This window comes from Suricata suricatta, chromosome 11 (genome assembly GCF_006229205.1).
Source record: "Suricata suricatta isolate VVHF042 chromosome 11, meerkat_22Aug2017_6uvM2_HiC, whole genome shotgun sequence".
Lineage (NCBI taxonomy): Eukaryota > Metazoa > Chordata > Mammalia > Carnivora > Herpestidae > Suricata > Suricata suricatta.
In genome coordinates this window covers 5,862,038-5,877,876 of record NC_043710.1, presented here as the reverse complement: position 1 = coordinate 5,877,876, position 15,839 = coordinate 5,862,038, and the positions used below count along the sequence as shown (strand labels likewise).

The window sequence follows — 15,839 nt, the reverse complement described above, 5'->3', positions numbered from 1 at the left end:
ACGCGAGCGTGGACCCAGCCGCGCCGGAGGAGCAGGTGTGCGCGCTCCGGCCGGCGCGCCCGCTCCGGGTCTGAGCCGCGTGCGCGGGCGAGGCGGGCGGAGAGACCCTTCATTTGCCTCTGGGGCCAGGGGAGCCGCTTCAGGCGGGGTCAGTGCCTTCCTAGCCCAGCCAAGGTCACAGAATGAGTGACAGCTTCTGGCCGGGTCCTGGCTACCGACTCTGGAAATCTTCCCACTGCCCCGCGTGCGCCACCTGTGAGGGCAGGAGAGTGTTTCCTCGCGGGCAGCGCTTAAAACCCAGTTCTCGCGCGAAAGGGTCTTTTGCCAAGCGGGGAACACACTTTCCTTGGACCCCGGCTCTCTCCTCCCTGAGAGGAGGAGAGTCGAATTAGCCGCCGAAATGGCCGGTTTCGCTTTCTCTTGATAGAGCAGTGCCCCTGGGCCCTTGGGAGGTCCCGGTTTTCAGTCCTAACTGCCTTTTCTTGGGATTCCCAGATTAAGCTGATCGAGATGACAACCTCCCAAAAGCACCGAGACTTCGTGGCCGAGCCCATGGGGGAAAAGCCAGTGGGGAGCCTGGCCGGGATTGGTGAAGTCTTGGGCAAGAAGCTGGAGGAGAGGGGCTTTGACAAGGTGCGGGGTGACTGCATGCACCTGGGCGCAGGGCAGCCGACCACCTTCCCTGGCAGTTAGGAAGGCGAGAGTAACCATTGGGGGTGGCCAGTGGCGCGTGGTCTGAAGAGACAGCCAGAGCCTGCCCCGTGAGGGCAGCCTCACCGTGCTGAAGCCACAAAAGTGGCCTTCCAGTAGTTTCTCGGCCCCACAGAGCACTTAGCAGCGTGCCCTTTACTTTGCCCGTTCCGCAGGCCTACGTGGTCCTTGGCCAGTTCCTGGTGCTCAAGAAAGACGAAGACCTCTTCCGGGAGTGGCTGAAGGACACGTGCGGCGCCAACGCCAAGCAGTCCCGGGACTGCTTCGGGTGCCTCCGAGAGTGGTGCGACGCCTTCTTGTGAGGCTCTTGGGGGAGCCCCCGGCCCCCAGCCCCAGCATGGAGTTTCCAGAGTTTGCAGCGGCGGGGGGGCTCCTCCCCTGTTCTCCACAAAGGAAGAGACGGCTGCTGTCGTGCTCAGCGGCCGACGTGCTCCAAGGTCTTTCAGGAGTCCTCTCCCCTCACCATTTCAACTTTTTGGAAATTCTCGTCCCTGCATGCATCTCCCTTCTCCTTCCCCTGGTTTCCTGTCAACAATTACCAGCTTCTCCGAGTGGATTCCCGGCCCTTCCCGGACCCCCACTCCCACCCCTTCCTCTGGTCTGTTTTATGCTATTTGGCTCCTTTTTTTTGGCAAAACAGTCACTGTTCTTGTAAAGTTTTTTAAATCAATAAAGTCAGTGGCCTTCACGACCGGGCTTCGTGCATTGAAAAGCAGGCGGGCCGGGACTTCCCCACCGACCGGCCAGGTCTGCCACACTCATCAGTGCAGATTGAAACTGGCAGCTTCCTTCCCGCGCTGGAGGGCAGCCGCCCTCGCCACGTCGGCCTCAGCCAGGGCGCCGTGGAGTGGCCCGGAGTAACCTGGCAGAGAGTGTGGGTTGAGCTCTTCCTGGGATCTGGGTGGGCTGTAATGTTCAGGTGGCATCCCCGTCAACAACTGGGCCAGGCAGCACCTGGTGGAAAAGTCAGTGGGAGTCCAGGGGACGGGAAGAGGGTGAATCAGATGCAGGTAAGAGTTCACCTGTCAGTGTCATGTGCTTTCCTGGCCTTTGGGAGGAGTGGGCAGGCCTCTGGCCCTCTGCCGGGCTCTGTCTTGGGGAGGCAGAAAGAACACAGACATCACAACTCTGCGGGCTCACGCTCGTTGTACTTTCGTCCTGGTCTCTGGTGAACACTCTGTGAACGAGTCCTGCAGCTAAGTCTTTGCAGACATTCCTCTCTCACAGTCATAGGTCATTGTTTTCTCTCTTATGGGTGAGGAAACCAGAGGCTCAGAGAGACTAAGCAATTTGACCGTGGACTTAGTGCTGGGAAGTTGCCAGGTGGGCCCTCAAAATGTGGCTCAAAGCCCGTGTACCTCAGGGCCCTTTGTTCCCTGGTCACGTCGCTGGGCCTCTCCGAGCCTCTGTTTTCCCCCTTGGAAGATAGGTGGTTGTAAGGATCAGATGAAACGCTAGCCGTGTCCGCCCGGCCCTGCCCGGCTCTCGTTCCTTCCCTGGGGCACTAGGCACTTCTTGCTGACACAGTTTTCCCCAGAGGGCTCCCAGTCTGGTGAGAAGAGCGGTTTTAAATGCAAAAACTGGGGGATTCTATGAGAAGATTCTCCTGATCCCAGGGAAGGAAACAGTTAAGGAAAAGTTGATAAGTTCAACTGCATTAATAGAAACTTTGCCTAAAGTACCAGAGAGAGAGGCAGCGCTAACCCAGGGCGGGACAGGATATTTGCCACACACAGAAACTACCACTGAGGGCTGCATCCGGAGAACTTGCCTATAAGATGAAGCAGACCGCAAGATAGAGTCAAAGACCTGAAAGGAATACCCCAAATGGTGGATAAGCTTATGAAAAGGTTCTCGATCACAGTCATCAGAAATGCAAATGAGATGCCATTATACACTCCCTGGCGCAAATTCCGAAGTCAAACAATACCCAGTGCTGATGAGGGAGTGGAGCAACACCCACCATCCAGCCGGTGGGAGTGCAAACTGGCACGAGCCCTCGGGAAACAGTTGGGCGTTTTCTAGTAAAGCTGAAGATAAGACCCATCCTGTGACCCTGCACATCCACTCGCGCCCCCCCACCTCCCCGCACCTGACCGCGTGTTCACAGCAGCTTTGTAACAACCCCCAACTGGACCAGCCCTACTGGCTGTCAGGACCTGTGAACACGACCAAATGACGGGTGAATTTCAATATGGAGCGAAGCAAATGTCGAACGCTGTGATCCCATTCATGTAAAGTTGACCGGAGGATCCTTGCTCAGGGATCTCTATGTAGGCGGTAAAAGTAGAAAAAAAACCCCAAGGAAATGCGTATTGTAAAACTCAACAGTAGAGGTGGCAGTAATTCCCTTTGCGAGAAGAGGGATGCGGAGTGCGGGGCTTGGGGGCAGGGGTGGCGACACAAGTTGTCTGATGATTTGTTAGTCCATAGTACTGTGTGCTCTTCTGTATAAACTACATCTCAGAATAGAGGAAGGATAAGAAGAAAACCAAATGTAAAGCCCCAGGGATAGAGCAATTACGTGATTAGCAGGTAAACAGGATGGTTATTGGTAGGGATGAGGGTTGAGTGCAGGGCGGGGTCTGGAAGTGGGCAGCCCTCCGGAAGGGCACCAGGTGGCCAGAGCAGGGCCCAGCCTGTGTTACAGGCCACTTTCGGGGAGGAGACCGCAGTGGTAATTCAGGCCTGGAGTTTCAGGCTGTTTCTGAGGTTTTCCCAGATGGGCCCAGGATCACCTCAGGGTCCCCTCAGCCTCGACCCATTGTGTTGTGACGCTGTCACGCGGGCCTGGTGTGCTTAGGCAGGGGCTTGGCAGGGCCATGCCCTCCCCCTACCTCGATCCTGACCCCGCCAGGTTGCTGCTGACGCTCTGTTTGGTAACAGAGACTGCCTCCTCCCCCACACCCTGCCCATGCCGGCTGCCAGGTTTTGCCTCTCGTGCTGGCAGGGGCGCCCGCCCAGCAGAAGCTTGTGGGCCATGCTGCCTGCTCTGCTTCCTCATCGTGGGCTCTTCCGTGCCTCCCCCACAGTCCTTGTCTCTGAAGCAGCTGGAACGTGCTTTCTCACCTCTCACTCGGGGCTTGGGCAGGGCTTGTGACACGTTACCAAGTAGAAACCCTTTATCTGGGCTCCTCAGTGCATCCCACACCAGTTCCTGGTTCAGTCCTAGAGCAGCAGGAGACAAAAGGCATCTAGAATGTACCTCGTGACAGTGTGGCTTCAGTGGTCCAGCCCCAACTTAGCCTGCAGGACAAAGGGACCAAGGCTGTAGTGTTGGAGAAAGCAGACATGAGTGGGGCCTGGGAGAAGGTATCAAATGTCAACCCAAACTGCTCAGCAGCATGTGCCTGGCCAGGGGGCATGGGTGGGCAGGGAGGCCAGCCCATGTTGCCCACTGTTCCTCCCTCCCCTGCTGTACCCGCCAGAGCCTGACCCTCGCAGCCGCTCTAGTCCTGAGTATTCGGATCTGGCCAGAGCTCGGGGTGAACCCAACTTCCGTGCTCCGGAGTCCTGAAGGGGTCCTGCTGCCCCTGGAGGGAAATAAACAAGGGGACACAGGGTGAACCCATCCCCACTCTGGCCCAGTCGCAGCCCAGATGGGGTGAAATGCTCAGAGTATATGCTGATGACTATCAACCCCTTCCCCACATGCCCCCCAGGACTCCCAGCCTTGACTGATGATAGTCTGAAGGAGCCAGCCAGACCTGGTTCCGATCTCAGGTCCTCCTTGGCTTGCTGTGTGGCCTGGAGCCAGCTGCTGTTCTGAGCCTCCGTCATCTCCCGTCTCCTGGTGTAGACTTGTAAAGATTCAACCAGCTAATGAACCCGAAGCCCCTGGCACTCTGGGCCCCTCCTCCACAGATGGGCGCTTCAGTCACAGAGGGACCTCAGCTTTCTTTGCCTTAACGTCTCTTTTCTGGGACGTGCTTAGGGCAAGGGGATCAAAGCCCTGGGGGAGGGATGATGCGCAGCCCAGCAGAGTCCTGGGAAGAGGGTTGGGGGGCGGGGCAGCACAGAGGCCCTGAGTTGTCTGATTCCAGGGTGAAGAGGATATCAAGGGCCCACCCTGGTCAGCAAGACCCACTGGCCAGGGCAAGAGAGGGTGCCACGGGCAACCTGGATTGGGATCCCTGGGCCACAGCACAAATGAAGACTGTGCCCTGTGGGTGGTAGGGATGGCCAACCCTGAGCTCACATCTGGCCCAGAGTGGTCCAGACAGGATGGAGTGCAGGCTGAGGGCTCTTCCCTAGATGAGGCCCAGCCCTGGGAAAATCCTTGTGGGGCACCCCTGCCTCCAGGGAGCCTCCCCCTACACACCAGACCTCATATCCCCATGGAGCGGTCCAGGGCTCACACACTAGGACGCTGGCACGTGGGCTCCACCACTGACACTTTTCCTTTGGCCTCCCCCAAATCACCCCTAGTAAATCAGCCTCTGCCGAGCAGTTATGAGGATGAGAGAGTGTGTTGAGGTCCCGGGGCAAGGCCTGGCACAGATCAGATGCCCAGTAATTATTATGAGCCTTCCTCATCCCTCTTTTTCCACCCAGACACCGCGTCTAGCTGTGTGACCCTAGACAGATGGCCTGACCTCTCTGATTAACTTTCTTCATCTGAAAAACGAGCTTGATGCTTACTACCTAAGAGTGCTTCTGACAGACCAGTGGGTGAGAGGTCTTTGGGGACCGTCAGGTTGTGGTACAACCTGTGATACTCCTCTGCACCTGTGCAAGGGAGCAAGGGGTAGGGTAGGGGCCAGCGAGCTAGGGACCCACCGGCCCTTGGTGAATCAGAGACAAGGCCTTGGCTAGTTTTCCAGGGAGCTGTTGGACCCAAGTGTGGCCATGGCTGAGCTCCAAGCAATGGCAAAGCAGGACTGGGAGAGCCTGGGGAGGCACATGGCCCCCTGGGGCTGTCTCTCCCTCCTGGGCCCTGAGCCTCTTGCTCTACCGTCTCCCAGGTTCTCTCAGGTTGGGTTTCTGTCTCCCTATTTTTTTTTTAATATTTTATTTATTTTTGATACAGAGCATGAGAGGGGGAGAAGCGCAGAGAGAAGGAGACAGAGAATCTGAAGCAGGCTCCAGGCTCTGAGCCAGCTGACAGCACAGAGCCTGATGCGGGGCTTGAACCCAGGAACGTGAGATCTGACCTGAGCCGAAGTCGCAGCCTTAACCGACTGAGCCACCCAGGCGCCCCTCTGTCTCCCTATTAAGCCACAAGTGAGCCAGCTCTCCCACAAATGGGGATCTGTCCCTTTAAGGCAGACACCTGAGCCTACCACTGGTGACGTGTTCCTTGGAATCCCAGATTGGTTTTCACAGCTGGGTTGAGGGGGTGGGGAGCAGCTGGTCCCCGTGTCCCTGGGAGGAAATCACTGCCCTTCCTGGCCCTGGGATTCTGCCACTGGGAATTTTGCCTGCTCATAATATTCATCATCGTAATAGCCACCAACAGTTTGTCAGGCACTATAACTCACGGCCTCTCACAAGCCCCAGCGGGGATCCTTGGAGGGCGTAAGCCGGGCAAGATCTTAGTGCCCCAGGGCAAAATGCGCCCCCACCCCCACAACTTGTGATTGAAAGTGCAAGCTACACCGAACTCTCAAACACAAATAAGGAAGCCCACCAAGATTCAGACTTTTCCTTTGTTAGCTACTTCAGTGCTGTTTATTAGTTACGAGATTTTTCTTAAAAAAACCTCCTAGTGCCCTATTATGCTGCTACCTCCAGCACGCGCAGGTGATCTATGGGTGGCCCAGTCCCGGGTGTTAATATTAGAATAACTTTGGCAGGTAAGAGTGGTCACCTATCCTCAGATGATGACACGGAGACCTTGGGAAGCCAAGGGACCTGTCCAAGTCACCAGTCAGTAAATGGCAGAGCTGGAATGACACACACGCCTCTTTCTGGCCATCTTCATCCTCTGGGCTCGCTGTGTCTGACTGCCGGGCTCAAAAGCCAGCATCATCATTTACTATTTACTAGGTGGCATCCCGGGGCAAGTCAGTCCCCTCTGCTCTGCTCTGCGTCCTGTTGCTTCCTATGTAAAGTGGAAACATTACTAATTCCCATTTCGTGCTGTGAGGGTGAGAGTGCCCAGCTCAGTGCACTAGCCTCCTTTCCCGTCGTTTTTTATAAGACCAGAACTTCTCTAAGCACTTTGCCTGTTGAATCCTCCCAGCAACCCTCTTTACAGAGAAGGAAACTGAGGCAAGGAGTGATTAAATAATTTCTTCCAGGTTACCCAGGTAGTAAACGGTGGCAATAGTAAGACCTCGCTAATGGTTGGTATTTCATACTGGTTGAGCCTTCCATGAGCTGTTTGAAACGTGGCACTTGCCGGGGACTGTCAGGGTCCTTTCCCTCACAGAACTGGGTGTGTCCCTGGAGGGCAGGGCAGCATCGCGGGGGACACAGGTGTGCTGGGGGGGAGGGCCCCCCTTTGGAGCAAGGAGGAGGAAGGCGGCCTCTCTGATGGCCCAGGCTCATCCGAGCTCTCCCAGGCTCTGCAGCGGGTGGGCGGGGCGGGCGGGGCCGCTAGCCTATAAAAAGGGCGCGCGCCTAGCCCTGGCACTGACGAGACCTGGCACTAACGACCGACGTGGCCATGGCTTACCCCAACTTCTCTCGGGCCCTGGGCCTGGGTCTGCTCGCGCTCTGCCTCCTGGCGCTGCCCCGCGACGCCCGTGCTCGCCCGGCGGAACGCTTAGTCGGAGGACGCCAGGACCTGTCACCCAGTGACCCGCAGGTGCAGAAGGCAGCGCAGGCGGCCTTGGCCAGCTACAACATGGGCAGCAACAGCCTCTACTACTTCCGAGACACCAAGATCCTCAAGGCCCAGAGTCAGGTGTGTGGCTGGGTGGGCGGGCCGGCAGGGGCGAGGGGCAGCCCCCTGCCGGGCTAGGGGAAGGCCAGGACCGTGGCCAGGTTAAGGGGGTCAGGACATTTTAATACAATGTATTTTTTAATTGGATTAATGCCAAGAATTCATTCTGAACAACATATCTAGATTTCAATGGGCTGGATCCAGCCCTGTGTTCACTAGCCTCACAGTAGTCCCTGCCCTGAGGGAAGGACTGGGGAGAGGGGAGGGAGGGAGAGAGGGCGGTGGCCTTCAGGACATGCCCACACCCGGGGCTCAGCTTTCTGTGTGGCCCAGGCCTTTGGCCCTCTTCCCAGGGATCGCCCCCAGAAACTTCCCCATCCAGGGTCTGAACCCCAAGGCCCAGGCCAGCATGCCGAATGTGGAGTGAGGTGAGAGGTCTGGGTCAAGGGTGGTCTTCCGGTACCCCTCACCTGCTCCTGCTTCCATCCCCAGCTGGTGGCCGGCATCAAGTATTACCTGACCATGGAGATGGGGAGCACTGCCTGCCGCAAGAGCGTGGCCACTGGAGACGGCGTGGACCTCACCACCTGCCCCCTGGCCACAGGAGTGGAGGAGGAGGTAATAGCCCTGCACCCTACTGCCCAGCACCCAAGGCCCGAGGTTGTCCAGCCTGAACTGGTCTGCTTGGCCAGGCTGGTGTCTGGTTGAACCTGTCCCCATCTTCTGGATGACTCAGCCGCCAGGCCAGGGTGGGGTGCAGAGAGGAGGAGACTGGGGTTTCTCCCTCAAGGGAGTGGGCTAGCAAGATCCGGGATCTATTCCTGGCCATCTGACTCATTGTCCCTTTGAGCCCAGAGCGCAGGGTCGCAGGCTGGGGATGGCACGAGGAGCCAGGCCCGGGGCCACCCTCACCTCTCCTTCTCTCCCTGCAGAAACTGCGCTGTGACTTTGAGATCCTCGTGATCCCCTGGGAGAATTCCTCCCAGCTTCTAAAGCATGACTGTGTGACCATATCCTAGGCCCCTTCGGGCATGGGGACCAGAAGGAGCAGGTGCAGCGCGGAGGTGCTTCAGGTCCATGGACACATTTGTCACAATAAACTGCTGCCTCTGCTTCTCACCCTGGACTCTCCTGAGTGCTTCACTCCCCTCCCCCACCCCCAGGACTCAGAGCTCCAGGCCTGTGAGAGTCCTATGCCGCACGTGGGCCAGAGATGGCAGAGTCCCTGTAGGCCACGAGACCATGAGGGGAGGGACAGTGGCTTTCAAGTACACACTGTGGGCCATATGCCAGAGGGACTCCCCAGTGCTTTGCCCCAGGAAAGACTCTTGGAAGGGGACGGACAGGAAACCCCAAGGGACTGAGGTCACATCTTCTGCCCACAGGAGGGATGAGGGGACCGATGCAATTTGATCTCATTTAAAGAAAACGAAACTGCAACATTTTAGGTACAATTGCATATGTGACTGCAATGCACTATATACACACATACACACACAGAACTCTCAACACACCAAACACACACACACACACACACACACATACCACAATACACACTTGGAAGCTCCAGAGACACAGGTGCACACAGAAGCAACACCCTCCAAGCAACCTGGAGATGTATACAGACCTTCAGACACACACCCACAGAGAGCCACATCCCCCACCGGGAGCTGGGCCACAGACAGACAGACAGACACACACACACACACACACACACACACACACACACACACCAGAACAGGAAGAGCAGTAACTAGATCCCTAGGGAGCATCATGTGTGGATCCCATCAGGCCCCGGCAGCTGGGCTGAACTGGATCTGGGTTGGGTGTGGATCCAGGGAATGTCTTTGCTCTGGCCTCCCAGCCCCCCTGCCTCCAGTCCCCTGCCCAGTGCTGGGACCTAATGAGCAGCCACCCTGGGTCCCAGGCCCTGCCTTCTGTTCTCAGAGGCCACGGTGGGGTAGGGATGGGGAGGTGGAAAAGAGAGGCGACTTCCAGAAAACTGAGGAGGTAAAGGGCTGAGTTTGACAGGAACGAGGGATGCAGGGGAAAACTTCAGCCCTGCTTGAGCCTGTCAGAGGAGGCAGCTCAGACAGCCCAGGGGCATGGAGTGTGAGGCCGGCCTCCACTTGGAAGGGCTCCAGGGTGCCACCAACCTCCGCCACTGGGCCTGGGCTGGCACCACGGAAATGGCAGGAAATGCTCACTGAATGAATGTGTGAGGTGGTGGGCGAGGTGAGGCCTGAGGCTATCTGCCAGGTGGCCTCTCCGCCCCCGAACCTGCACCCAGATCCCAGATGGCATTTTGTCTGCACAGTCTATTCCCAGGCCTCGGGCCAGGCGGTACCCCAGGCCAGGCCAGTGAGTGAGGCACTGCTTCTGCCCCGGGGCCTGGAGTCTTTACCTCAGTCTGGCCCAGCCTAGAGGTGGCAGGAAGACTGGCAAATCCGTCGCCCCTGAGCCCCCACTCTGGAGTCCTGCTCCTGACCCCCTCCAGCCTGTACTGTGCCCCGGCCTCATGCCACGAGGGAAGGAATGGCTGTGGTAGACAGTGCAACCCCCCCCACTCTGACTGCAAAGCGCTGGGGGCGCTCAAGCCTGACTCTGCACCAGGTCTCCAGCACCCCGCACAGGCTCAGGCACTCGGGGACCTGGGCCGGAGCCTTGCCTCCAACAAAGCCGTGGGGACAGGCTCTGGGTGTTCCGCCCAGGTTCAGGCTGAAGGTCGGAGAACTCATCTAAGCCCTGGACCAGGCAGGGTGCGGACTGACCATTAGTCTCATTCCCTGCTCTCCTCCAACAAAGGCTCATCCATCCCCCCAGCACACACACACACACACACACACACACACACACACACACTCACTCACACATGCTGTGTTCTCACCCTCCCCCCACCTGCACCCCCACCAAGGCCAGGAGGACTTGAGCAGCCTCTACCCCACTTCCCTCACTGAGGTTCTTTAATGTGACCCCAGGCAATGACCTGGGGTATGGCACTGACCTCTGACCTCTGGGCGCATGCTATTGCCATCGAGTTGGCACTCTTGTACTGGATTCTTGGCAGGCCCGGGTTCCTGGGCTCCGAGCCCCTACTTATGGAACCTACTGACCTCCCAGGCCCCAACAACCAGGGCATGTTCCAGCCGGTTCTTTTTCTCTCCCAACTCCAGGGCCAGATGGACCTTCCTCCCCAAAGCAAGGCGACTGCCCACTCACCCCTCCAGCACCGAGCCTGGCCCCCCTTACTGGGCCACCTCTCTGGCTGCTGCTAATGCACCGAAGGCCTGAGCCAGGATGTGGGCCCTGGCGGAGCTGGAGGGGACCCAGAACAGTGCCTGCCATGTACAACACTCACTCCCCCCCCCAAACACACTCACACACACACACACACACACACCCGCCAGCACACACAGTTCCGCTGCTCTGTGCCTTGGCTTACCCAGGGAGGACACAGAGCCACTTGGGGTTTTAAAACTCTGTTAGGACCCAGCCCTGCGGGCCTAACAACCATTCCAGCAGATGTGGGAACTTGTCCTGACCCACCCCAGTGGGCAGCTTGCCAGACACTGAAGGCTGTATCCCACATCTCTCTCCATCCAGGGGTCACTTCCTGAAGTCCTCGTCCCCAACCTGCAGGGGTGGGATGGGAGGGTGACTGAGCCGGTACCGGCCTCTGTCCCCTTGCATGGCCCCTGTGGCCGTTAGGGGCACGTCTGGGCACGAGCCTCCCATGCCTGGCTTTCTGGGGTCCTCCCATAGGCCAGCCCCTCTGCTCTGGTCCTGCCCGGCTCACCTCAAACGCCGCGTCCACAACCTCATCCAGGACGGAGGCCTGGGAGCGGAATTTCTGTTGATGATGCTCCACCCCGGCCACCAGTTGCAGGAAGTGCAACAGGAGCTCCTGCTGCCTGGGGGTGGGAGGAGGGCGGAGGAGAGGTGACAGGCCTGGCAGGTCCCTCTGGGCTTCCCTCTCCCCTCCCCCCCCAGCCTTCTTGCCTGCCACCCACCAACCCGCCATTACACCTTTTCTGAGTGTGGCCTTTCATGGTGCGTCTCCTCCACCACAAGTAAAAACCCCTGTGTGTGCCTGCGCCACGGAGGATTCTAACCCTTGTTTAGCCCCCCACAGATTATCCATCCCCCCATCTACCCATCTGCTTGCCCCTCCAACCCCCCAGACCTCTCTAGGCACCCAGCCACCCACCGACCCATTCATCCCCCCACCTACCTGGCCGTTCGCTCACTCATCCGACCACCCCGACCTTGTCGCTGCTCACCCATCCCCCTATCTACCTGCTCGTCCCTGGACCCAGCCACCCACCCCTTCACCGTGTTGCGCAGTCAGTCACCCACCTAGCCCCCCCTCCCCAACCATTCGTGCAGCCACCCACCCACCCATCACCCCCCTCATCACCCGCCTGTTCTATAAATCCATCCACCAAATGACACGGAAATAAATGAACACTGCCACGTGCTCTGAGGGCACAGGAATGAGCAAGAAACAATCCTCACCCTTAAGAAGCGAAGCCTGTGGCAGAGCCAGGAAAGCAAGCCGTGTGTTTACGCTCGGGGTAAGTGCAAGCACAGAGTGCTTTCCCCAGGAGGAAAACCCCCTCCAGTACTGGGGAGCAGGAGAGGCTCCCAGAGGAAGTCCCATGGAGCTGAGTTTGAAAGACGCGTGAGGGTTTGCCAGGCTGGGGCAAGCTTCCGGGTCCCTCCCCCGGAGGAGCAGGATTACGCTGGGGGCCAGGCAGGCCTCAGGAAGGAGGCTGCAGAGAGCGGATGGACTGGAGAATGCCAGATGCCCAGACCTTATCCTAAAGGAGGCAAGGCCTTTGTAGGGTCTCAAATTCTGACGAGGAAGGGAAAGCCCAAATTACTTTTAACAAAGACCACTAAGAATGGAAAGAGTAAGACACGTGAACAATAACAACAAACAAAACCAGGGGGCACTCTTCATGGAGGTAAGCCAGTGGGCAAGAGTCCGGAGGCCAAGAAACCCCCAAGGAAAGTGTTACAGAGGTGCCAAGCGTCCACTAGGCCAGGGGCCAAGTTGCTGGAACATGGGGGGAAGGGCCGGGAGGGTCAGGAGGTGAAGCGACCAGGGTTGGAACTCAGCTGTCCCAAATCTTAGTCACTTGAGCCTGGCATTGGTGGCAGAGAACACTCCAGTTAGAGAGAACAGTGTGGGCAAAGGCCCAGATGTGCCGGGTGGGAGTGGCTGTAAGGAAACACGGGAGGTTGGCAAAGGCTTGATCACAGAGGGCCTCTGGGGCTCGGGCTCTGATGAGGGGTGAGGAGAGGCTGGAGGCCGCCCCACTGGCTGGTCTGGAGCCAGGCTGGCTGAGGTGGAGTGGGGCCCAGCTTTCAGAGAGAAGGCTCTCCGGGGAGCCAAGGAGCAGGAGTCTGTGCCAAGAGCCCCCAGCCATCCTGGACCAATGGCCAATCAATTAGAGGAGAGTGGGGTGTTGGCCATCTGCCTCCCAGGCCTTCGCCCAAGCTGTTCCTCATCCTGCTCATCCCTCCACTGTCCTCTGTGGCCCAGCATGGGTCCTTAGCAATAGGGCTGTCATGGGCGGGGCCTAGGCTGTGTCCTCTTTGGGTCCCTGGAACCCTCACAGGGCCTGACCCAGCGCGAGGGTCAGGGATGCTCCTCAGTAAACAGATGACCAGGATCGCTGTTCCTCTGGGGCCTCTCTGATACCCTGCCCTTGTCCTCAGCCTCCAATGAGCTCTCATGGCCCTGCAGGCACCGCTGGGGGGATTCTCTTGGGGGCACAAGACAGCTCTGGGTGAGCGCACCTCCACGTCCACCCGTAGGCTCTCCAGGAGCCTTGGCGCTCCTCCCCCTTTCCAGAGGGGTGGACAGTGTGCCTTTCCCTGCCCAACCATGGCCTCCGCCCCCCGCTCCTCCTTTGAATCTCCTTACTTCTCACTTAATGTCTCAAATTTCTGTTCAAAGTGCTGCTTCTGTTTGGTGTCTTCACTCACTATCTTTTCAGGCTCTGGAGGTAAAAAAGGGGAATGTCAAGAAGATGCCTGGATCAAGAGGAGGTAGAAGAAACCTTGTGTGCCGCAGAGATATTCAAGTGGGGCTAAAGGATGGGGAGCGTGGGTGGGTGGCCCGGCCGGTTAAGCATCTAACATTGTCATGATCTCCTCATGACTTGTGAGTTTGGGCCCCGCATCGGGCTCTGTGCTGACAGCTCAGAGCCTGGAGCCTGCTTCAGATTCTGCTCTCTCTCTGCCCCTCACCCCACTCTCACTCTGTCTCTCTGTCTCTCTCTTTCTCAAAAATAAACAAACATGAAACAACAAAAAACAAATGGGGCTAAAGGACTTTTTGTCCATGATGCCCCCAAAGAGATGGCTTCTCCCTGTGGAGCGGGTACCAGTTTTGTCTGTTCATTTGTGCCTCCTTCAGGAAAAAGCCCTCCAGTTTTCCTGGGGAAGCACTCCTGCACCTTCTGGGTCTGCATCACCCAGCAAGGGTTGACCCTGTCCCCTACCTCCAAGGACACATGACTCAGACCTGGCCAATCAGAACAGCCTATTCTTTTGGCTATAGTGATTGGTTCCAAAATAGTCAGGTGATCCGAGCAAAGAAGCCTCATTTCTGGGTCTTTGTTGGAACGGCTGGAAGAAGAGGACCTGGGCAGGCCAGGGATGACAACCCACGAGGGTTTGGGACTAGAGTGGCAGGCGGCCATTTTCCTAACACAGGGAAGAGCCACCCTGAGCATAAAAACATGCAGAGGACTAGCGAGCAGAGAGATAGAAGGACACCAGCTCCCGACCAGTATTCGAGTCCTGGACCCAGCCATTCCTGAAAACCCTCAATTTGCTAAGTAATTTGAGTCAATTAATTCCTCTTTTTCCTTAAGCTTTTTTTTTTTTGCCCTGAGCATTTATCCCTGATGGAGCCTTAGTCCTTTAGTGCTGATGAGCCTAAGAGTAGGATTCTTGGAGCTCAGGTTCTAAAGTCCTGAAGATCTTTAAGCAGGAAGCAAATCAACTGTCTCAACCCCAATTCACTCAGAAAATCAGCTTTGTAAAAATGAACGTGTACAGGAGACTTCGGTTTTCACTCTCCACCCACTTTGAGGGACTCTGGACAAGTGCTGACAGTTGAAACTGTCCCATGTAAAAGCAACTGCTATAACCTTTATAAGTTATTAGAAGAAATGAGTATTTGGCAAATCGTAATCTGGCTAATTAGTCATTTCATAAAGGAGGCTTTCAGGAATTGACTGTCCGTTTAATTGGCCGTTAGAGGATTGCCCGAGAGCTCTTTGGACCAAAGGTCTAAGCACGGTAAGTTCTCCGGAGTCTCAGAGTCTCAAACTCGGCCACTGAGCCAGGAACTCTGTGTCTCACTGTGGAGGGAGGGCCATCACCTGGTTTGCTGAGGTCTATCAGTGAGTAATCCAGCAGCTTCTCCTGGATCTGGTCGGCCTTCTGGGAAGAAGAGGCTCTTGTCCTGCCACAGTCTCCTGTCTGCCCTCTGCGGGAGCACCCTCCGCCCTTCCCTCCAGCCTCTGATTGGCCCACCTGCCCCGGCCCACTCAGTACCTCCTGCTTTTCTTTCTCCACGCCTCTGAGCAGAGCCATCTGGAAGTTATCCACCAGGACGGCAATCACCAGGCTGGGATGAGAGGGGGGGGCACTCTCAAGGAGGAGGCTGTAGAAGAGGCCCTGCGACCCTCCTCTGGGTTCATTGTGGCGTGACCAAGAGGAGAGGGCTGGAGAGACTGGGAAGGGTGCCCCAAGGTCAGGTGGGGGTTGGGGGTGAAGCTGGGGAGCAAAGTAGGGGCGGGGTTCTCACTTGAGGAAGATGAAGTATTGGATAATGATGTAAATCATGAGAATAGGGATGATGTACCAGGCGCCTGGGAGAGAGGGGGTCACGTGAGCTTGGAGCTCCTTGACAGCCCTCACCACACCCCTGCCAGCAAGCCGCAGACACCCCACTTTGCAGACGGGGTAACTGAACCCTTGGGGGCTGCCCCCCCAGCCCAGCCCAGCCCATGCCCTCCACCCAGCCTGGGGCCTGTCCCACCCTGGGCCCGGTTGTCCAGGTAGATGAGGGACCAGTCATCCAGGGTGAGCATGGTGAAGAGGGTGAAGATGGTGGTGAAGATGTTCTGGAAGCGCTTGGGGTCAGATTGATGGAACAGAGCCCGGAGCACCACAGAGAAGAGGACTGGCTGTTCAGGGCCAAACCAGGCTGACGGGGCCCCATCCCCCCGACCTCCTCCCACCGCAGCACCTCAGGCTCCCACCCGAGCCGCCACCC

At 57.5% G+C, this 15,839-nt stretch overlaps 3 protein-coding genes across 6 annotated transcripts in view; 2 read left to right on the top strand and 1 right to left on the bottom strand.

The window, feature by feature from the left end:
- BANF1 (barrier to autointegration factor 1) overlaps positions 1-1,399 on the top strand; it is a 1,958-nt gene extending 559 nt beyond the window's left edge. The window contains exons 1-3 of one of the 2 annotated variants that reach the window (XM_029957621.1): positions 25-148; positions 496-633; positions 867-1,399. In XM_029957621.1, coding sequence (XP_029813481.1) covers positions 511-633; positions 867-1,013 — 270 coding nt within the window. In that variant the 5' untranslated portion in view covers positions 25-148; positions 496-510 and the 3' untranslated portion in view covers positions 1,014-1,399. Of the gene's footprint in view, positions 1-24; positions 149-495; positions 634-866 lie in introns of those variants that run through there. The other variant, XM_029957620.1, reaches the window with a different exon arrangement.
- Positions 1,400-7,287: 5,888 nt separating this feature from the next.
- CST6 (cystatin E/M) lies at positions 7,288-8,659 on the top strand. Its single transcript, XM_029914972.1, has 3 exons — positions 7,288-7,561; positions 8,033-8,158; positions 8,473-8,659. The coding sequence occupies exons 1-3, from the start codon at positions 7,322-7,324 to the stop codon at positions 8,557-8,559; spliced, it is 453 nt and encodes a 150-aa protein (XP_029770832.1). The 5' UTR covers positions 7,288-7,321; the 3' UTR covers positions 8,560-8,659.
- Positions 8,660-11,003: 2,344 nt separating this feature from the next.
- The window catches only part of CATSPER1 (cation channel sperm associated 1), a 9,153-nt gene continuing 4,317 nt past the window's right edge, over positions 11,004-15,839 (bottom strand). The window contains exons 7-13 of one of the 3 annotated variants that reach the window (XM_029957502.1): positions 15,603-15,746; positions 15,369-15,432; positions 15,116-15,188; positions 14,941-15,001; positions 13,473-13,548; positions 11,337-11,451; positions 11,004-11,173 (exon numbers count right to left, since the gene is read on the bottom strand). In XM_029957502.1, the coding sequence (XP_029813362.1) occupies positions 11,147-11,173; positions 11,337-11,451; positions 13,473-13,548; positions 14,941-15,001; positions 15,116-15,188; positions 15,369-15,432; positions 15,603-15,746 (560 nt within the window). In that variant the 3' untranslated portion in view covers positions 11,004-11,146. Of the gene's footprint in view, positions 11,174-11,336; positions 11,452-13,472; positions 13,549-14,940; positions 15,002-15,115; positions 15,189-15,368; positions 15,433-15,602; positions 15,747-15,839 lie in introns of those variants that run through there. The other 2 variants (XM_029957503.1, XR_003915497.1) reach the window with 2 other exon arrangements.